The 22,529-nt window shown below is 42.4% G+C and overlaps 1 protein-coding gene across 3 annotated transcripts; it reads right to left on the bottom strand.

Annotated features, from left to right (window-relative positions):
• Nucleotides 1-696: 696 nt before the first annotated feature.
• On the bottom strand, nt 697-21,147 carry ak7b (adenylate kinase 7b). Of its 3 annotated transcripts, XM_023836047.2 has the most exons (20): nt 20,964-21,147; nt 15,545-15,627; nt 14,153-14,320; nt 8,764-8,916; nt 8,569-8,677; nt 8,369-8,463; nt 7,711-7,821; nt 6,377-6,460; nt 5,942-6,030; nt 5,716-5,806; nt 5,545-5,622; nt 5,214-5,363; nt 4,849-4,977; nt 4,632-4,725; nt 4,324-4,452; nt 4,169-4,234; nt 3,384-3,581; nt 2,929-3,149; nt 2,255-2,413; nt 697-2,112 (listed from the first exon to the last, which is right to left on the bottom strand). In XM_023836047.2, the coding sequence occupies exons 3-20, from the start codon at nt 14,177-14,179 to the stop codon at nt 2,074-2,076; spliced, it is 2,022 nt and encodes a 673-aa protein (XP_023691815.1). In that variant the 5' UTR covers nt 14,180-14,320; nt 15,545-15,627; nt 20,964-21,147; the 3' UTR covers nt 697-2,073. The 3 variants fall into 3 exon arrangements, with proteins under 3 accessions (XP_023691815.1, XP_023691813.1, XP_023691816.1); XM_023836045.2 differs by lacking the exons at nt 14,153-14,320; nt 15,545-15,627; nt 20,964-21,147 and adding an exon at nt 9,217-9,364; XM_023836048.2 differs by lacking the exons at nt 697-2,112; nt 14,153-14,320; nt 15,545-15,627; nt 20,964-21,147 and adding an exon at nt 9,217-9,368 and having other exon boundaries at nt 2,262-2,413; nt 2,933-3,149.
• Between the last annotated feature and the right edge of the window lie 1,382 nt (nt 21,148-22,529).

The following is a 22,529-nucleotide window of genomic DNA, read 5'->3' as shown; positions in this document are numbered from 1 at the left end:
CAACTTCAGTTGCAGGTAATAAATCTTGTTTCCTCTAAGATATCATTTCTAATAAGTAAAACTAAATGTAACATTACCCATTACCTGACACAAACCTTTTGGAAGGTTTCCTCATGCAAGGGTTTCCATGGGGTTTTACCTCCATGTCAGGGTCCTCACTGAGGGTCCTGCATGACACCCAGTATCACGTGAGGGTCCTGCGTGACACCCAGTACCACGTGAGGGTCCAACGTGACACCCAGTATCACGTGAGGGTCCTGCGTGACACCCAGTATCACGTGACGGTCCTGCGTGACACCCAGTATCACGTGACAGTCCTGCATGACACCCAGTATCACGTGAGGATCCTGCCAGACACCCATGTGATGCACATCACAGGCAGGTGGGACAAAGCTTCCAGGTACCCAGCAGTTGAGCATCTGTGGACGACTTGCTTCTTCTGTCAGTACGATGCTACAGACAATCCGTTATGAGGTGTCGCCCGGCAGGACGCATTCCGCCCCTGGCTGGGCCTCACCCTGCTCCGTCTGTGGAAGGGATGTCCAGCCAGGCAGAAGATACAGTGCCAGGATCCTCCTCTGTGCTACAGCCAGAAGTTTTCACAAACCTAACCACACATTTATCACATAGCCTCCCCACAGTGAGGAAGCCTGACAGTCAGAAGCTTTAAATGGAAAATAATAAGAACATTAATGATCAATTCATATGGTCCATTTTATTTTAAACTCAGATGAGAGTCAAACACATTTGAAAAAAAATACTCTTTTTTTTGTCTGATTAAACCTGAAAAATGTGAATCATTAAAAGAAATTGTGTCTGTTGAAGTGAGAATATACAAATATCATGATTTCATTAAGACGATTACTGGTGTAAGAGCAGGTGGATTAAAGTGCATTTTAAAATTGATCTTCTAATTCTGTCAGCAGTTTAAATTTTGAAGTAAGTCTGCCATCTAGTGTCAGAATCCATATCCTGAGAGAAGAGCCTAAATTGCAATGGGACTAGTCTAAAGGGTTTTCTGAGGTGGTAAAAAAAAAAAAGAATACATAATATAAAAACAAAATCAAAATCTACATTATTCATGAACCCAATTTTTCTCTCAATAATTTTCATGACGACATTTTGTCATGTCAAGCAATACAAGATTATTCTATCCCAACATGTGTATTTGTTGACAGGATCTTAACTGAGAAAACGAAAAAGCCTATTCTTTATATATTAGCTTAACTATTAGCTTGTGTTCTGAATCTTAAATGAAGAAATAATTATAATTATATTATAAATATAACAAATCTGAAAAACAGCCTGACAACCATACTAACCATAAGTACATTATAATAGATAATTGACGAACAGATTATTTTAGCACTATACTGCACTAAATGTTAAATGTTAAACAGCAAAAACAGGCATTTACCAACACAAAAAACATATTAAGACTTATGTACTTTGCCGTTATTATAATAGTAAATAATAACAATAATAATTTAAAAAAAGGTTTCAATTTCATGTTATGTACAGAAATTACGTATAACCATCAGTCATTGTAGGTAGACCAGATGAAGACAGAGCAAATGGTGCAAGACTGTGTACAGATAGACCGGGTACAGATGTACCAGGCAAAGGAAGATGTCAGATGGCCATGGCCAGTTCCAGCCCGTTTGGTGAATTGCATGCCAGGTGTCCCGCCTAGGTGGACTAAGGAAGCCCTAAAGGGCCACAATTGTGTGTTGACGGCACAGCAGCAGCAAATGAAGTTAATGCAGCCTGCTGTACACCCTTGTTAACTGCAATTATTGCAGATTAGCTTTTAACTTGTTCTAAATTGAGAATGTCTCAGTGCTGGATTGAATTTTGATTGTAATTCAGAACTAGAAACTTCTGAATTACTTTTACAGTTTTTTTTTTTTTTTTGCTTCAGCCTCTCACTGCCTTACTTGGACTGTATAGGTTCTGTGCACCTTTTTAGTTCAACAGGGAATGAGATTTCCATGTAATCTGTAACATTTTTCTGAACAAACAGATTAAACACCATAAACTGCTATGATTTTTATTATATTCTTAAATGGCAGGTCAATCAACTTGAGGATTGTTCCTGAAGATATATTCAGCCTGAAACAAAACAAAGATTTACATAATTGTTATTTTTTTAGAATGCAATATATGTGCCCTTTGTGTCAGGAATGCTCTCTGGTTACTGTTTTTTTTTTCTTAATATGTATAATTCATGTGAACTATCCAAGGGTTTACATACCAAGAAGTCCACTGGATCATCAGGTTTGAGGGCACAGCACTGGATTAGTCCCTGGGTGAGTGTTGGCATCACATTCCTCATCAGATAGTTCCTCAGGGGGATGGACTGGACCTCCAGCAGCTCCCACTCCTGCTGCTTTACCTCCGCTAGGTGTGCACTCTAAGACGACGACATCGGTCAGGGCATTTACATTTCATTCCTTTAGCAGATGCTTTGATCCAAAACGACATGCATTTCTGAGGAGCAATGAGGGCCTTGCTTAAAGGTCCAATCACTGTGCCGCTCCTGGGCTTTGAACTGTCAGATTTTTGATCTGAGAAACAGCATCCTAGCCCACTAAACCGCACACCGGGGGGGGGCATATAATGGTAACACAGATCAAGCTCTAAGATGAAGACACGGCACAGCGCAGGCAGAGCTGCGACCATCCTGCGTCGCTCAGGCACTGAGAACACAGGACAACATTGTTTCCAAAAACAGCTCAAGAGACAGAAGTTTACTGTGCTGCCTTAGAAAAAAAAACAAACCCTGCAATCTGATATTACAAGCAAATAGAAGCGTGAGGCTGCAACCAGCACAAAGGAGACTAAGGTCTCTCCATGCTAACGCTGGCATTCGGCTTCGAAAGCAGATTATTCTGCATGACCGAATGTGGCTGGATCAAACAGGCTCACCCACTCCTTCCAGCGGGCCTCCCTCTCAGCTTCCTCCTCCGCCTCTCTGCGCTGCTTCTCAGCTGCCTCAGCTTCCACACTCCTAAGATGCTCCTCAGCTGCCCTTTGCTCCAGCAGCTTTCGCTCCTCTGGACTGGGCCCATAGTTTCTGGGTTTCCCCAGAGCCGAACCTATCTTCTCCATCACTGCCATATGCTCCACGTCATCACTGCTGGAGATTTCTAAATAAATAAATAAAGAAAGAAAGAAAGAAGTAGTAAAGGCCAAATGAAGTTCCATGAACCGTTTGCTGCATTCTTTTGACACCACTAGATGGTGCTCTTGGTTTGCTTTGGGGCATAGCTAACGCTATAATAAAGAAAGTGACATCTACTGTTATAATCATACAGAGTTGGGTAAAACATCATTACAGGCCAGTGCCCTCAGCCTAATATCACATGCTATGTCTGCAGTACCAATGTGCTCAGGGTGAATCTCCAGTTCATCAAAGTAGTTAAGCACTGTTTCATCCTCCGTGTTGATGTCCCTATAAGATGCTAGATGCTGAAGGAACCTCTCCTGAGCGTAGTGGGTTCCCTGGACTACGCTCTCTGGCAAATTCAGCACACGACTAGTCAGGAATGCATCGCTGGCTTCCAAGCAGAAAACATACTCTGTGATAAAGGAAAGAAGAAAACTCACACACCAGAACAACTATACCAACTAGTACTCAACTGCCATTTACCAACAGCATGGGCAAAGGCCAGAGTTGGGATTTTTGAAACGTAAAACCCCTATTAAAAATGCAATAAGCCATGTAACTATTTTGATTACTTCAAAGTATTGTAAGTTAATGCATTTGATTACTTTTTGATTACTTTTCTAACAAATGTTTTAAACTGGGCAATAAAGCTGAAAAATCCCAACAGCTTTGCTGACCCGTGTTATCTGGAAATATGGTAAAAGGCGGCATTTCTGCACAGTGAAGATGCAAAGCGAATGTTACATTCAACATATGACCTTTTTACCAAAAAGGATGTGTTCAGATGTAACCCCCATGTAATCATCAACATTTTCATTAGTAACGGTCATTTGATTACATTGTTTTTCTCAGTAACTGTAACCTATTACATTTATTTTTATTATCTAACACCGGTACATGTAACTAGCTACACTGGCAGTGAGATTTTTATTACTCTTGTAAATATATGTTTCTGTCTCAAAGCTTTTAAAACCACTTCTACGCACACTTCTGACAAACCTGGGACGATTTTATTGTCGATTGGTGGCATTTTAGATCCAGAAACATCAGACTCATCTTCCTCGGCTCATGTGAAGGAAAGGAAACACACCCGTTATCAGAAGAGAATCGATACTTGAAGTGCCGACAGAAATGGAAAATTGCATGACATTTACCACTAAACAGTTCCTTGGCCTGCTCATATGTTTTAGGAAAACCGTCCAAAACAAATCCTTGGTTTCTGCATGGTTTTGACTTCAGTTTTTGTTTCACAATATGTATAACAAACTGGTCATCCAGGCGACCTAAAAAACACAAGATAGTAACAATCAATGTCTCCCTAGACAGTGAAACACCCACATGTTAACATAACATCACCTAACATGCCATATTAATACCAACTCCAAAGCTGTCTATGATCTTTTCGTCAGCCTGTGTTGTCTGCGTGTGCTGAAAAGCTTCCAGGCAGAATTCTGCTATATACCTCCATTTTTATCCATGTTCTCTTTCAGCATCTCCAAAGACCTCTGAGCATCTTCACGATCACCGTCTCCATCTTCCAATGCAACTTGTTTCTCCTGAAATTAACCCAGACTTTACATAGTATTTCACAGAATCTTGAACAACAAAACACTTGCATGCTGTTGGTACAAGTTAGTGGCACTTATTCCAAATGTTTACACTGTAAAAGACACACTGACCAACTGGGCAATACAGTCAGTTATGGCATCTTTGAGCTTGACGTGATGCAGTTTGTACTGCCTGCAGATCCTCTCAGCCACACTACTCTTCCCCACAGCCGGAGGGCCCAAAATGCCGACTCGAACAGGCTGGAAATAATTTCATAACAAGGACCGATGACATCATCACCACTCACAAAACATTATTTTGCTGTTTGAACACATATTGTGCCACACTTTCAATGGTGCCAAAATTTACCCCAAGCTCAGTTCCACGTTTTATGCATAGCAGATTATTTATTAAAAAAAATTATTTACTGCAAATTTGAAAAGCTCATGAAAAATCTTTCAGGATGAGAACCTTTCAACAGGAACATTTACAGTACCAGTAACCCTCTGGCTTGTTTGTATTCCTCCACAATGCCATCAATGTTCTCAATAATTCCAAATTTTGACACCCAATGAAGATTAAAGTTCTCCTTCAAAAAGGCGGCCTCCATGTGCAGGTTGACAAAGAGAGAATCAATGTCTTTTTGCTGAAAAAGCAGAACAAACCGTTTATTTTTGTGATGTATTCTGGGATAGTTTCCTTAAACGGTTTCAAACACTTAAATCAATGAAGCCCTTATGTATGAGCAAGTACAATGTCATTTGTAATTTCAAAAGCAGAAAATGGAGCCAAATCTGGAAACCTGATATATGAACACTTTTACACACCGTCAGATCATCTGTGAGGAAAATATCTTCTTTTGGTAACCTTGCTATTTTTCCAGGCCCAAGTTCTGCACTTATTGCCTGAGTAGCATATAAAAAAGACACATTTTATTAAAGTAATTTCAAGCAGGATCACATTTAACACAAATTACTTCACTAACTGATAGACTTAACCTTCACAATATCTTCCAATGAATTCTTGGATTCATCCACAGCAATTAAGTAATGTGTCCTTGGCTTGTGGTCAATGACATTTTGGATCACACTGCATATAAAAAAGCAAGACAAATTTCTTAAGTAGTTTGATCATCAGAATTCAAGTTCCTCCTTTTATGGTACTATATTTAGATAATGGATCTCTTCATTTGCGCAGCATATATAATGAGTATATATGACAAACCCTGCTAGGTCATTCACGTGAATTGTAGGAAGAATGTTGTTGCCTAGTCCAAACACAGGGATTCTCGAAGCTTCTCCCAACCAACACATCTACAAAAACAATGTACTGTTAAATTACAAAACACCATAATAAAAATTTAAATCCTGTAATGAATGTGATCACACGTTGCCAAAACATTAGTCATGGGCTCCATTTCAGTGAAATTTGCCTGTTTACACCAATGAGTAAATTCAATTTTGCATTCTGCAAGTTACTGAATTTTGCAGGACTTCATCTGTCAACAGAAACACTTTTCTTTTGAGATTAGACTGCTAGTATTGAATCCTTATCTGACAAAATACGATCACGGTTCACATATAATGCATATTCATTTTAAGGTAACATCATTCAGAAAATGCAATCCCATACATACAGTACATATGGGTTATGCTGTACCTTAAAAAAGTAGTGAAATATATCTTCTTCCATTCCATATTGAAGTCCTGATGCCACAACATAGGTAGAAAACCTAGATTTTTTCTGAAAGGAAATAGTTTTACTGAAGTGGTATTGTGCCATGCATCCACTGAAGCCCATCCAGTCCTACTGGAAGTAAGGAGTAACTATGGCAGAGCGCATATAACACAAACAGTGGGCTCCATAATTATTGGCACCCCTGACTGTAAAAGCACTAAAAATACCGTTAAAAAATTATAGCATGTGGGGTTACACTCAAAATGCAAAGATGTGGAAAAATATCATAGTTTATTAATGTGGTGTTTTTTGAAACCTGGTGACCCCAAAATACCACTAAGGCCTGTGATTCTTTCATGGTGACTTTTGGGGATCTTCTTGCTTCTTTCACTGTCCTCCTCTCTATCATGGGGGGCAAAATTCATTCACATCCTCTACCTGCCAGATTTTCAACCATTCCACATTCAATAACTGCCCTGACAGCGCGGCGGTATAACTTTGTTGATATTCTTTTAGCCGTCACTAGATTAATGAAGGTCTACATACATCTGTCTCTTACGAAATGTGGGTTCTTTTGTTTTCATTATGGCACTGGATGACAAAGGGATCTCATATGTGCGTTACCTTATTTTTAAACCCTAATGAAACAGAAAGTCAATGTCATAAGTTCTGTAAAACTTAGATGAAGTTAAATAAGGTCAATTTCATTTAAATCTGGTAGATTTTATGTATGATCTTAATCTTTACAGGCTGCAATAATTGTGAAACCTTTATTTGTAGGAAATTGATTCTTAATTAAGTTAAGAAATGAAATTGGTTGATTCCATTGAAATATTAATAAACCGTGATATTTTTCATATCTTGGCATTTTGAGTTAATCTCTAAGGTTATTATTTATTTTTTATGGTATTTTAGTGCATTTCAAGTCAGAGGTGCCAATACTTCCACCGTACACACACTTCATTTCAGGCCAACAACATTGAATCTGATGATAAAGTAAAACAATATCTAGAATGTTTGATTGATTAAAAATACACAGAGTTGGGTAATTCAGGTCCAGAGAGTAAAAGTTCAGACCAAGATTTTGTTTCAACCAACCATTTCAGTCACAGTTATAGAGTATTCAACTGGTTGGTTGAAACAAAATCCCAGTCTGGACTTATACTCTCAAAACCTGAATTACCCAACTCTGAAAACACATAATATTTGAGGCTTCTGAGAATCAAGGAGGGTTGTATCTTAATTCTCATCTGTGAGTGATAGGCCTAATGATTCTACACAAATCTTCGCTCTTAAATTAGTTTGGATTAAGGTACCGTTTTCCCCATTTTAATGACGAGTTTCTCAGCGCTGATATGATCTTTAAAGTTGGGGTGGGATCTTCTCCTACGATAGTCATCCTCGGTGAAAGCAGCCTCTGGATCATCCTACAATGAAGATGCACGGTCATACTGCACATTGACCTTCACACAGTGTTCATCACTAACCATGCGGCACTTGGGAGGGTTAGAAAAAAGCTAGATAAACATAGTTATCTACTTGCAAAATGTTTAAGTAATAAAAATCACAATAGGATCACTGACGTTTTTCCTTTTTAAGTGACCTTTTAAAAATATTTGAATACATAACTGTATGTTGTTTTTCAATATTTGCAATTATTTCATTATCAGTTACCTACCTGACAGTTCAAAACCCTGAAACAAACTTAAAGATTTTGTAGTTTTGCATTCAAGACTTATCAATGGGAATGGTTGAAATGACAAAAATAATAATTTGTTATTCCCTTCATTAAAATGATTAAATAAAACATTCAGACAATAAGGATTGTTTATCAAATAGATCATTTACTGTGACATAAAACCGTATGAACGCTACAAGTCAGTCCAGACACGACTTCTCTGCTTTTTCTAATTACATGTATCTAATCATCTGGACGGAACTGGTTAACATTAAACAACACTGACAGACACTTACTGGATCGACTGGCTTGCTGAGGGCCCAGGTTAGCACAGTTGATATCAGAATGAATATCTTTGGACGACTGAAATTGTCCAATTCTGCATGGAGGGCTGAAAATATAATCAGCTTGTTCGTTAAAGATATTTTGTTGTTCTGTCAACAAAATCAATAATCAGGGTCAAGCAGGACGGTGACACAAAGTCACTGGCCATTACCTGAAACTGCCCAAATGGCTTCATGAATTTGATCGGCGTTTCCGTAAATGTTGTAAATAACAACATCACACTCCATCAATCGCGCAAGGAGGACTTCCCGGTCTGAAGCCTGCAAAATTAATAACCAACGAGTCACAGCGATGCTGGGATAAAAACGGCTAAAGCGTCAATGCGTGTTTTCATCCTTGCACTCACAGAGTATTCTTCGGCCGCAAAAGTGGCCCCTTTCTGCGCTGTCGGCTTGGTAACAGTCCCGACGACTCGGAAAGTGTGCGATTGCCGGAGCTCCTCTTCATCCCCCGAATCTGCTGCCTCCAGCGAAGCTCCAACAAGACGGTCGGAGAGAAACTAGACATGAGAGACGGGAACTTCACTCCAACGGTGCACCTCAGGCGGGACGCGTTTCAGATGAGAGCAACACGGTAACAGTTTCATGTAACATTTTATTGCATCGCTATCCGGTGTTCACTACTATCAGTAGGTGGTGTGAAACTCCAAAGCAAACATCTCTGCTACTGAAATAGATTTAGCTGTAAGAGATTAACATACGCACATGCGTATCAGATTAATAACAGCTGGAATCAGGCTCGACTACGTTTGTCCGTCTTGCAGAACTACATATGAAAACACCGGGACAGTAAATATTACCTTCCCAATGTACTTTGAAGAAAAGAGGTCGATGAGGTTTATGAAAACGCGGACTTCGCCGCAATGATTGTTTCCCGTCTTTCCGTCCGCCATGCTGTATGATAGCCTACCACCGTTGCTAGGGAACCGGACGCCAAGGCGACGCAGTTAACAGGCTCTCAAAAGGGAAACATGCTACAAACCACCAGGGATTTTGCACACTAAGTGTTATTGTAACCGTTTGCAAGGAAACTATTCAAAATAAAGACGAACACAACTTCCTGCTGGAGACTGATGCACCTTTTACTTGCGCAATTCACAGATTGACAGAACTATATATTAGAAAAATCTGGGAAAAGAACAATATATCATCTATATATTACAAAAACTATTTTTTTTTGTAGTTCAAGCCCCGAGGGGCTTTAACACTAACATCTATTACTATATATCACTATACGGTGCAACGTGGTACATTATGCCGTTTGACTTGGCAAAATGACAGCCTTACCAATTTTAGAGCCAACTGCTTTCAGGCATTCAGTCATTTAACTTAACATTCACATATTAGTCAGTTTTTAGATTCTGATCTGTACTCTGCGACCAGTGTGTAAAACGAACGTTTCATCGAGCATCACATTATATACACACACAGCACAGCAACGAAACAAAGCGGTTGTACATACGTTTCTAATGTGTGCAAACTGAACGGAAAACTAAAGCAGGAAAGGTGGTATTTCTTCTTCTAAAAATGTGCTTAGTGGATGATTGTTTTACGCGCAAATTGTTCATTATACTTTGAAATTTAAATGTTGTAAATGTAGTGTGACCATGCAACTCATACTCGTATATAAATGTATGTACCGTTTTAAATCCCTCAAAGTAGGCTACACCTTGTCCGTATATTTGGTAAGGTGAACAATAAGGGTATTTATTTCTGTTTATAAAAAAGTGTTTGTCATTTTAAACGGTGTTTCGACAACGCAACATACCATTACGTAATTCTGTATTTGACCTTACTCCACACCTGACTGCGCTTCTTATCCGTATCCAGGGGAGGGCGCCATTTTTCATACCATATAGACGAAATTTCACACAGAGCTTCCAATGTTTTTTTTAGCGCAACAGATTTCACGTTTTATTTACCATCAGATGCTTGTAGTAGCCTACTACATGTTCATTTCTTTGTGACAGAGTAGTTTAGAGAAAACCATCTTTCTCCGTATACTACTTATATAAGGGAACATTCCAAGCATACATGCATACATCTTTCAGCCGCTTATCCAGTACAGCGTCGCGGGGGGATCCAGCACACTGTGGGCGAGCGGGATATTTAGGAACGCCAATTCACCAACATGCACTTAGAGTTGTAGGAGGAAATCTGGAGGAGTTCAAGGTTTTTACTCTACCCTTAATTATGTAACGCAAGGCTCTTCAGATATGAATGAAACACTTATAGCGGGCAGTACAGGAGTTGCCCCAAAGGTTGTAAAATCTCTGTCTCTGTCACACATAGCCATTCACACAGCTAAGAGAAACATACAGTACAGCTTCCCCAGCCTGGCAGACATTTTTCACTTATTTTAATCCAAAATAATTTTTGAGTACATTCGTAGTAAATGCTTTATTGAAGGGTGCATCGAGCACAATGATTCATGCTTATTTTATAGGGCTCTCCTTATTCCTCTGTAGCTGCTGTTGCTCCATTTTGAGTCCTTTCCACTTATGACCTTGACTACTGTTTCCATAACAACTGCCTCAGCTCTAGAGAAGGCATGATTAGAATAGAAATATTTAGTGTGCACTATAAAGCTGGCAGTCATTATGAACCCAGCCAAGCCACTAGCAGTGCTGGATCCCACTCAAAATTATAGAGAAGCTGAGACTTTAATACAAATTAGGGCAAACAGAAGTTATTTGACGCTCAAAATCATTCATTGCAGCTTTTCTCAGTCCTGCTGGTGTCCTGCAGCACAGCAGCTGCTGGAAGGGACAACATTGTTTCTCTACACACTGAAACAGGTGAATCCCTTGTTGTTTGTGGCTATAATTTCTTGAACAAAAGCCCTGTCACACTTTTGCCAAATATCTGAGCACTTTATGGCAACTCAAACATTTGATTATTTTGGAAGCTTAAAAAAAAAATCTGCTATTAAACTGTTAGAAATATTCTTCTTTGGATACTTCCAAGGCAGCATGCATCCCCAGGATTGTTCCAGTATTTAGCAAACTCATAGAAAATGTAAAATATCGCGGCTCTGTAGTGAAATAGTGTGCAAAACAGACAGACAAAGACACTGTAGTCTCTAGAGTTTACAGAGTAGTGCAATAAACAAAAAACATACAGTCAGTCACACCTCTGTGGCCAAAAGACAACTTGTTAATGAAAGAGGTCAGAGGAGAATGGATACTTGTTACCAGGTAACAAAAGGGCCACAAGTGCAAAAATAACAGATCAGTACAGCAGTGATGTGTAGATAGGCTTCTCTGAACACATAACTTGTCTACCCTTGAAGTAGTTCAGTGGGTCCTACACAGTATTAACCAGGAATACCTAATAAAGTGGCCATTGAGCGTATGTGCACTTCGACACAGATTTCGCAGCCCCAATCAGGCATTCCACTGTTGCGTGTGCTTTCCTTCCAAAACTGGGAAATTATTTGTCGATTTGTACCATCTGAAGGGTTTTCTACCCTGAATTCTTTCACTTGTGCCTTACTTTAGGCAAAATTATTTATAAAATAAAAACTATTTATGAAATGGCGAAGAGCCATCTGACTCAAACCTATGTTACAATATTTAGCATTTTTGCGTCACTGTTTTGACCGGTATTCATTTCAGCTGTGAGCCAACAGCAGCGAGGGGCTGGGACTGAGTATGCACTCCTTTTTCCATGGTGATTGACCTCTTACACCGTGCCTACAGGTAACCCAGTTAGGGAAATGCAGGAATCCTGGTTGGAGTTATTAGACTGTTTTTAGCTTCAGCTGTGTGGGGGGTGAGCGGTTCAAACTTATAATTTTACTATCTGGTCACATGCCAGTTCAGAAACTGTGCAGTTATTGTAGCAGAATACCTCCAACCTTCCATTGTTTTCTAGTTCAATCTCTTAGCCAACTAGTCACATTGTATCTTAGTTTTGTATTCATATTCACAAATCCTTTCAGGATATTACCTGAGTTTATAACACTATATGCAGTAAATTCCTTCTGATGCCAATGTAAAGTTTACTTTCACAACCACAATATCTACAGCCCCAACACACCAGAGAACATTTATAGTCTTTCCTCAGTATAGACACAGAATAATTTATGCATCTCAGTCCTTTTTAAATCTCTTACACAGTCCTCTGAATTATAATAAAATTAGAGTCGTTAACAGGCAATTCGGTTGGCATAAGGTTTTTATGCTGCACCAATCAGAACCAAAGCAAACCCAGAACATTTTCCTCCCTGTCACCTACCCTACAAACCCCAGGATGTAGCCTCAGTCACCTTGAGATGCCATCCTCACTTACAGCACCCAATTCATCATTTTGATGTTTCTGCATGTACCACAGTGGTTCACCGTGGTTCACATGGTAAACACAGTCAGGAGTCACACCACTACCCCACACACACTCTCCCTCACCACCTCAGTGTCAACAGCAAGACACTTGAGAAAGCAAAGACGGGGTAACATGGACCATAACAAAGACCAGTTCAAATGGACACCTGAAGACCAAAGTAGGTCATATCACTTGGGAAATTCATAAGAAGAAGGGACAGGAATTTCACTTAGAGCCATAGTTCAGATTGAGGCCGTATAATAAATCTCCAATAACCCTGTCTGCCCTGAAGTGATCAGAGACACAGCTCCACTGCAAAGTAAGACACCACTGCAAGGAGCATCTGAATGCTGGAGACATCTTCTGGTTCTTTACCGCTGCAGCAATTCAGCAATTAAAACAAAGAACATACACATCTTACTGCATCAACCTATTGGTTCGACATTGCAGGTTGTGGACATGAACGAGTCCCTCCTGGTGAAACCGTCAGTAGACGACCCGAGATGGGAAAGCCTCATTGCAATTCTGCACCACACCACTGCGCTCGCTGGGCCAATGACATCATCTCTGACTGCAGTGGTGCCGCAGCAGAGACCTCAGGGACAGAGAACACAGACGGATCTCCGCCCTCCCTCCCTCGGAATAGCCAGTGCTAGAAAAGCAGACTATTTCCCTAAAATCACACATGGATGTTTCAGGCCAGCATCCTGAGAGGCATTTTCTTCGTGAGTGCTAAGAATTGTCAAGGTCTTCACACCAATGTGCAGAGCTGTAAAGAGTGAGGGCTTTCTTGTAACCACAGGAAAACGGTGTTTGACCAGCCTACACTGATATCTGTGGTTGGGTATAGGAAAGATTGCCAAACCAAGCCCTTCTCCCAGATACTAGTGCTGTGTGCAGTGAGGATAAAGTTCTTTCAGAAAAATCTTTCAGATCGATGTGTATTGTTGTTCTGAAATCTGGCGCCCATTACTGCAAATGATATTTACTTATTTGCATCTGTTTTGTCAGCTGTCTATGGACAAAGATACAGCTGCCGCTTTACCATTTTTATCCACTAGGTGATGCTAAAAAGTCCACATGTTAACAAATATTCACGGTCAAGTGAAACATCATATAAGGGAAAAAAAGCACTTTGAAGTAACTAAACCACAATTACTAATGCAGCTCTGTTGGTTATAATAGAGGCTCATCCCTTAGAACTTTGATATGTAAGTTTTCAAAGTGACTAACAGGGTTTCAAAGAGCCAAAAGAATCGATGCCCCAATTGCAGGTGTATCAGTCACAAAAGCTGCAAAATTAACTCATGTCAAGGAGAACAGTCTCAAAAATCATATGACAGCATGTGTTCAATACAGACAAACTGCAACTTTGGGAAAGGGGAATAGCGGCTACGATAAATGGACACTTACCAGGATGTAGCTAAATCTCACAACCATACGATCTCGAAGTTAACACAAAACTGAATTGACATTTCCGTGACCCATCTTCTACAAAAGCTGAATTTATGGCTGGGTCGCTGTTCAGAAACCATTCATATCCAAGGCTGGTGCACAAAGATGCATAATCTGCTCCAAAACCTGGAACCCCAACAGAAAAAACAGAAAAACGTTACATGGCAAGTCATTTCTCATCCCTCTTCATGCATCCAGACTGGCCTATATTTAGAGAAAGCCAAAGGATGCCACTCAGCAACAATGTTAGTCAGTATGAGGAGTCATCTCCTCATTAGGTCTGATGGTTGCTCTGAACCATCATATAGTGGCCAAAGAACATGACACCAGGTGCATCCTATGGTGTAGACAGTGCGCCCACAATGCCCCCATGCACACTGCTGAACAGAAGTACTTTCTGGAACACCAGGAGGAAGTCACGCATCCTCTGTGATCTCACCAATCACCAGACATGAAGAAGAGAACATTTATTCCAATTTAACAAGGTAACATTCATGCCAAAGAAAATATATTATTCCAAGTATTTAATTTTCCCTTCTATACACATACTGGCAAGATTAAGGTTTTACAGTAGGACGCTCTTCTTCAGGACCCGACGATTCCGTTACATACAGTCCCCTTAATGTTCTTTAGTACAGAACTGAACAAATCCTTCCACAAGTGTGTGCAAACCATGAAGTGATCATGAACCGAACACTAACACAAAAGTGAATGTGAGCTGAACATGAACTGAACATAATGTTATCTTCTGCACAACCTAAAGAAATTACCTCCCTTTTCTGACTCGCTAAAGAGCACTAATGCAACTAAGGCATTTAATACTCCAAATTTGTGACATGCCTGTGCATAGATAATGTAGAATTTTGGAAATAATAGAACCACAAATACTGGTAGCACTAAATCTCTGTGAGAAAAAAACAGAAATCCACTATGCTGTTTCTATAATAAGCTGATTTTCTCTTACATTTGAACAGCACGCATGCATAAAAAAGATCTGATAAAAATCATCAACTGCAGGCCTGCTTTTGGTAGCATTTTGCCCCATTGCCAGGCAGTCTTATTAATGCCTGAGCCAGGTCATGGTGTAGAGCTCTCTCTCAGTAACACAGGGTAGCTCTGCTCACCACATCTTTGCAAAAATTACACTTCGCAGCTGCCTTCGCTCAACAGAATGGGCACCAGCAGCAGTCAAGCAGTGCTTCATCAGAGAAGATCAGATGAATGCAGCAACACCCAAAAACAGCACGACAGACAGTCAGCAGGCACAGACCATCACTAACGCATTACCATTGTGCCTTTTAAATAGTAATCTGTTTGATCTCAGTCGGTGCAGGTGTGGTCTGTACATACTTTCCTCAGTTATTCGTATATTCTCTTTGCTTTGAAGGAGAATGTGTTTGGTTTGGATGGGGAGAGCTGGGCAGACACGGAACCTTCCAGAATAAAAGAAAAAGAAAAATCAATCAGTGCTTGGTTTTAGCACAGTCACATTAATTTGTTTTATTTCTGTTCTTTGTGCCTGTTTGCAGAGGGAAGCACCATCAAGCCGGTTTACTTCACTATAGCACTGCAGAAGATGCCATAATTGGCAGAGCTGTACGCCACCACTCACCATATGTATAGTTCCACAGCTAGAAAACAATTTGGTAAAAGTAATAATAGTTACAGGAAAATCACTGCAAATGTGTGATAACAGCAAAACCGTAACAGGGATCTTGCATGATGTCAGTGAATCAGAACCAAACACGTCGGGGGATGCCGGTGAGTCAGTAAAGGCGACTTCGGGCGATGCCGGTGAGTCAGTAACAAGGATCTCAGGCGATGCCGGTGAGTCAGTAACAAGGATCTCGGGCGATGCCGGTGAGTCAGTAACAAGGATCTCAGGCGATGCCGGTGAGTCAGTAACAAGGATCTCGGCGATGCCGGTGAGTCAGTAACAAGGATCTCGGGCGATGCCGGTGAGTCAGTGACAAGGATCTCAGGCGATGCCGGTGAGTCAGTGACAAGGATCTCAGGCGATGCCGGTGAGTCAGTGACAAGGATCTCAGGCGATGCCGGTGAGTCAGTGACAAGGATCTCAGGCGATGCCGGTGAGTCAGTGACAAGGATCTCAGGCGATGCCGGTGAGTCAGTGACAAGGATCTCAGGCGATGCCGGTGAGTCAGTGACAAGGATCTCAGGCGATGCCGGTGAGTCAGTGACAAGGATCTCAGGCGATGCCGGTGAGTCAGTGACAAGGATATCAGGCGATGCCGGTGAGTCAGTAACGGGGACCTCAGGCGATGCCGGTGAGTCAGTAACGGGGACCTCAGGCGATGCCGGTGAGTCAGTAACGGGGACCTCAGGCGATGCCGGTGAGTCAGTAACAAGGATCTCAGGCGATGCCGGTGAGTCAGTAACAAGGATATCAGGCGATGCCGGTGAGTCAGTAACAAGGATCTCAGGCGATGCCGGTGAGTCAGTAACAAGGATCTCAGGCGATGCCGGTGAGTCAGTAACAAGGATATCAGGCGATGCCGGTGAGTCAGTAACGGGGACCTCAGGTGATGCCGGTGAGTCAGTAACAAGGATCTCAGGCGATGCCGGTGAGTCAGTAACAAGGATATCAGGCGATGCCGGTGAGTCAGTAACAAGGATCTCAGGCGATGCCGGTGAGTCAGTAACAAGGATCTCGGGCGATGCCGGTGAGTCAGTAACAAGGATCTCGGGCGATGCCGGTGAGTCAGTAACAAGGATCTCGGGCGATGCCGGTGAGTCAGTAACAAGGATCTCGGGCGATGCCGGTGAGTCAGTAACAAGGATCTCGGGCGATGCCGGTGAGTCAGTAACAAGGATCTCGGGCGATGCCGGTGAGTCAGTAACAAGGATCTCGGGCGATGCCGGTGAGTCAGTAACAAGGATCTCGGGCGATGCCGGTGAGTCAGTAACGGCGACTTCAGGCGATGCCGGTGAGTCAGTAACAAGGACCTCGGGCGATGCCGGTGAGTCAGTAACGGGGACCTCAGGCGATGCCGGTGAGTCAGTAACGGGGACCTCAGGCGATGCCGGTGAGTCAGTAACAAGGATCTCAGGCGATGCCGGTGAGTCAGTAACAAGGATCTCAGGTGATGCCGGTGAGTCAGTAACGGCGACTTCGGGCGATGCTGGTGAGTCAGTAACGGCGACTTCAGGCGATGCCGGTGAGTCAGTAACAAGGACCTCGGGCGATGCCGGTGAGTCAGTAACGGGGACCTCAGGCGATGCCGGTGAGTCAGTAACGGGGACCTCAGGCGATGCCGGTGAGTCAGTAACAAGGATCTCAGGCGATGCCGGTGAGTCAGTAACAAGGATCTCGGGCGATGCCGGTGAGTCAGTAACAAGGATCTCGGGCGATGCCGGTGAGTCAGTAACAAGGATATCAGGCGATGCCGGTGAGTCAGTAACAAGGATCTCGGGCAATGCCGGTGAGTCAGTAACAAGGATCTCAGGCGATGCCGGTGAGTCAGTAACAAGGATCTCCGGCGATGCCGGTGAGTCAGTAACAAGGATCTCGGGCGATGCCGGTGAGTCAGTAACAAGGATCTCAGGCGATGCCGGTGAGTCAGTAACAAGGATCTCGGGCGATGCCGGTGAGTCAGTAACGGCGACTTCAGGCGATACCGGTGAGTCAGTAACAAGGATATCAGGCGATGCCGGTGAGTCAGTGACAAGGATCTCAGGCGATGCCGGTGAGTCAGTAACGGCGACTTCAGGCGATGCTGGTGAGTCAGTAACAAGGATCTCAGGCGATGCCGGTGAGTCAGTAACAAGGATTTCAGGCGATGCCGGTGAGTCAGTAACGGGGACCTCAGGCGATACCGGTGAGTCAGTAACAAGGATATCAGGCGATGCCGGTGAGTCAGTGACAAGGATCTCAGGCGATGCCGGTGAGTCAGTAACGGCGACTTCAGGCGATGCTGGTGAGTCAGTAACAAGGATCTCAGGTGATGCCGGTGAGTCAGTAACAAGGATTTCAGGTGATGCCGGTGAGTCAGTAAAGGCGACTTCAGGCGATGCCGGTGAGTCAGTAACAAGGATCTCAGGTGATGCCGGTGAGTCAGTAACAAGGATCTCAGGCGATGCCGGTGAGTCAGTGACAAGGATCTCAGGCGATGCCGGTGAGTCAGTGACAAGGATCTCAGGCGATGCCGGTGAGTCAGTAACGGCGACTTCAGGCGATGCCAGTGAGTCAGTAATGGGGACCTTGGGAATTGTAGATGAGTCAGTAATGGGGACCCCGGGTGACACTGGTGAGTCAGTAATGGGGACCTCGTGGAAGCTGGTGAGTCAATAATAGGGACCTTGCAAGATGCTGGTGAATCAATAATGATGAACTGGTGTGATGCTGGTGAGTCAATAACAGGGACCTCGGGTGACGCTGGTGAATCAGTGACGATTCAGCGTGCACCTGGTGTGATGCTGGCCAGTCAGTAATGGGCTTTGATGACACTGCAGAGAGCAACTGTATGATGATGGTCAAGCCGTACTGACTGCTGAGTTTTCCCTCCGCAGTCCTGTTATTTGTGTCCACATCCAACACATAGTAGACAATGCATCTGACACGGTTCTGCAATAAAATGCTATCAGCAAATGATTGATAAATATTCATGCTAATGCAGCCAAGACACCTAGGGGATTGGCATCTCGGCACAGCGAGTGTCTGCCTGTGACAATCTAGTTTCCCAGCAGAAACAGCGTCACAGAGGCTGTCATGGAGCAGAGGCATAGTGAGAGGTGATACATCACGACGACTCTTCTGTGATAAGATGGTGCTCCCCTGTGTGAGAGCACACTAGGCATCAGTGAAGCTGGGCGATAATCAGAGATCGCCAAATCAAACTCGCTCGAATGCAAACACCTTGGCAGGACAGCCGAATGGGAATTTTCTGAATACAAAAACAAATGACTTTTGTGTGGCATCCCACAGGCGGAGTGTGAAAGCTAACGAAGTGAGCTGCTGGTCAGCGTGGAGGAGACATTTAAGGTTAATGGGGTTGGGGGATTATGGGATTGTTGTTTTGTCTTAGGCCTTAGGTAAGAAGATGCTGATGCATTATGGGATTGCTGTTCTGTCCTGGGCTTTCGGCCAGACGATGTTGTTCTTGTGGATTCGTGAATAGAAGTGTGCCAGAGGGGACACGCTGTGGAGCACGCTGACCTGGCACAAGTTAGGGGGAACTGTCACAGCCAGAAAGATAGGATACATCTGCTAGCTGACTAGGGAAAGCCTCTTCCTGCTTACAAACCTTCGTACATTTACCATGCAGTTATTTACCGGGAGGAGGTTCCTCCAGACTCAGAAACACTGGAAAACCAGAGCAGCCTTTTACAAGCCTCTGTCAACATTACCAAGACCCCAAAATCTCACACTGCATCATATTCCATGTACATTGCATTTTGGAAAATGACTGCTGTGAAAACATCCAATTATAACCCCTGAACACGATCATTACCCAGCTCCAGTGGCTCGCCAAATAACTTTTAAACTGCATGAGGATAAAATTTCAATCCACAAATCCAATGAGTTATATACCCACCAGATTATTCCAAAACCTTGCAGAATGGCTTTGAATCTTTGGGGATCCTGGCACGAGTTCCCTCTCCAGTCACTAACCCTACCATAACCACAATGGCCTTGCAGTCACAGTCAAGAAACAAGCATAAATATACAAGTTAAAGCCTCCTCTCACTATCCAGCTAAGGTTATTCACCTCAGTTTTTTTTACATAGTGAAATCAGTGTCTTTGAATCTTCCCCATATAACCATGCATCCCCGTAGATATGTAGTTGTTCTACCTGTTTACTTTTGTATGCCTCTCACTTATTTTTAAATGCATGATGCTTGTACATGTCTTTCTTCAAGTAAATGCTAAATATTAATAATATTCATTTATTGAGTCACTGTTGAATTAATGTGAAAGCCAGTTGTCTTTTCCATTGTCCAACTGATCAGACTAGACCCAGTTATTTTCTTTCATCTTTCTCCTCTCAGGGCAAGCCCTATTTAATATTAATAATTCAGCCAATGTACCAGGTAATGGGGGCCAAATGTTACAGAATACAGCCAGTTCAGTCTAAAAGAAATCATGTCCCATATTCTTGCTCACTACGCCTTAGTTCCCTCTTTCATTGGATATTCCAAAGGTTTTTTTTCCCTTGCTTGGCACCTAACTGATTTCTGGACAACCTGGGCTTGCCTCCCTTCTAATTTTTCCCAGCACCCAACAGCCAGATTACATGATGCCTGTCAGTGGTGCGCTTGTATTCCACCAGTCTGATGGTGCTTCTGTCCCAGATAAATCCCAGCCTATGCATCAACATGGCAGCCTGCAAGCACAAAAGCACTCCTGTATGATTGGATTTACATCCCAAGACTCTTGTGGTGCCAGCAATGCCAGGGTGGGGGGAAGCAGCGGGTGGTTGAGAGGGACAGAGGAGCCATTCTCTGCTGCCCATTGATCAAGGTCTGTAACATGCATCAGTCCTAGGAACATCATCTGGGTGCAAAGACATATTTTGATGATTAGACAAACTATTGACAGTGCAAAACAACTACAAACAATGTCCTGGAAACATCAGTCAGTTAAAGCAGAACAAGCAAATTAGTGAGTCGTCTAGTAAAAACACATATCTCTATATTAGTGGTGGAAGCGGAGGGGCTGAGCAAACGTGAGCCCGCGGGAACGACCCCCCTGTGGGAGACGGTGATGCCGTGTCTGGGATCCACTGAGGAGTGGAGGTGCAACCTCACCTGTCATGTGTCACCACAGGCGGGCTGCCACTGGGACAAAGAGGACGTCTTCATTACTCCCCTGCCTTAGTGGTCATTCCTCTAGGGTCAGTATATCTCAAAGCCAACATAACATTCACAAACATTCACAGTGGCCTGTTGCACTGGGCTTGGAAGCACAGCACTGTCCCAGATATGAAGTCTCACAAGGTGCAGCTTAAACAAGACAAAAAAGAAAAAGGTCCAACATTTAAAAAACGGCAATATTCCCACATCCTGTGAAAAATGGTATTTTATCCTTTGATGATTTAATCCTTTGTGGCTAATTGAAAATAATCCACTCAATTATTTGGTGAAAAACAAAAAAGAAAGCCAACCTCCCCCCCCCCCCCCGAATGATCTGATTTACAGCAGCTGTGTCATCAAACTGCTCCTAAACTTATACAAATGGGAAAAGGGAAATCGTGTTACATGTATTAAGGGTAACAATTCGGCACACAATTTGCAATTGATTAATGCATTTATCAGTTAATTTCTGATCATTTCTGAGGAGTCACACCGGAAAGAATGCTGTCATACACATATCCCCATAGACTTGGTTCTCTCAACATTAAACATACAGTTAACATTGCTGTTCACTTCTGATGACATCATGCATGCGATCTCTTCGATATAGTACAATTTTATATGATTTTTGTAAAACTCTGCAATTAAAGGGGATTGATTAGGTAATTGAACCGAAGGGACATGGTAAGCATGATTTTCTAACATCGCCCCACATCGTCACATCAGTATTTTTCTTGAGTTGAAAATCATTCTTTGTAAAAGGATGAAATAAAATATGAAAATAAAATTAGATTTTCTCTCATCGGTTGGGAAGCTAGAAATCAATAAAAATGTAAAATAGTCAACTTATGACAAACAGCAGCTTGCACAGGAATACAGTCGTGATATATTCGCTTAACTATTTATGCAGCACAATAACTTACTGGCAATGTTTTACAACTATGCCTGAATTTGGATTTAAAAACAAAACAAATAAATGAAACGGTCATTAGAGGAAGTCATTAAAAGTTGATATAAAAAAGATGGGATGATCACGACCCTCTGAGGTCACTGTGGGTTAGCAAAAGAAGGTATGATACCATGTTGTCAGGTCATTCCACTGTCTGATAATGGAAGGTGGGAGACGGATGGGTATTTTAAGTCACTGTTGATTAATGTTGATTCCTCCATTCTGCGCTGATCTTCCAGCTACCCAAAGGCATGTTCATTGTACTGATGACTGAATTCATCCATCTTATTACCGGTTCCTTATCTTCAACTTTTCCAAGCCTTGTGGCCTTTTTTCCCCCACATGTCCTTCATCACAGTCTGCAATGTATTTTTTGACTGATGGACCATTTGCCACTGATGGTTGTTCCAAGGATACAACCAGCCCATATACAACTTCTATGTCTTAATCATCGACACTAAAGTTAGCTACTGATCAGGTGGTCATAATATTTATATTCCTCTGTTTGACCTTCCTTATAAGAGTTCTCACATCTTCTTCATTTTATGCTATAATTGGGGTGCTGATGTTTC

The sequence above is a fragment of the Paramormyrops kingsleyae genome, chromosome 14, assembly GCF_048594095.1.
Source record: "Paramormyrops kingsleyae isolate MSU_618 chromosome 14, PKINGS_0.4, whole genome shotgun sequence".
NCBI classification, from domain to species: Eukaryota; Metazoa; Chordata; class Actinopteri; order Osteoglossiformes; family Mormyridae; genus Paramormyrops; species Paramormyrops kingsleyae.
The sequence above is the reverse complement of the archived record's forward strand: the minus strand, read 5'-3'. Positions and strand labels throughout refer to the sequence as shown.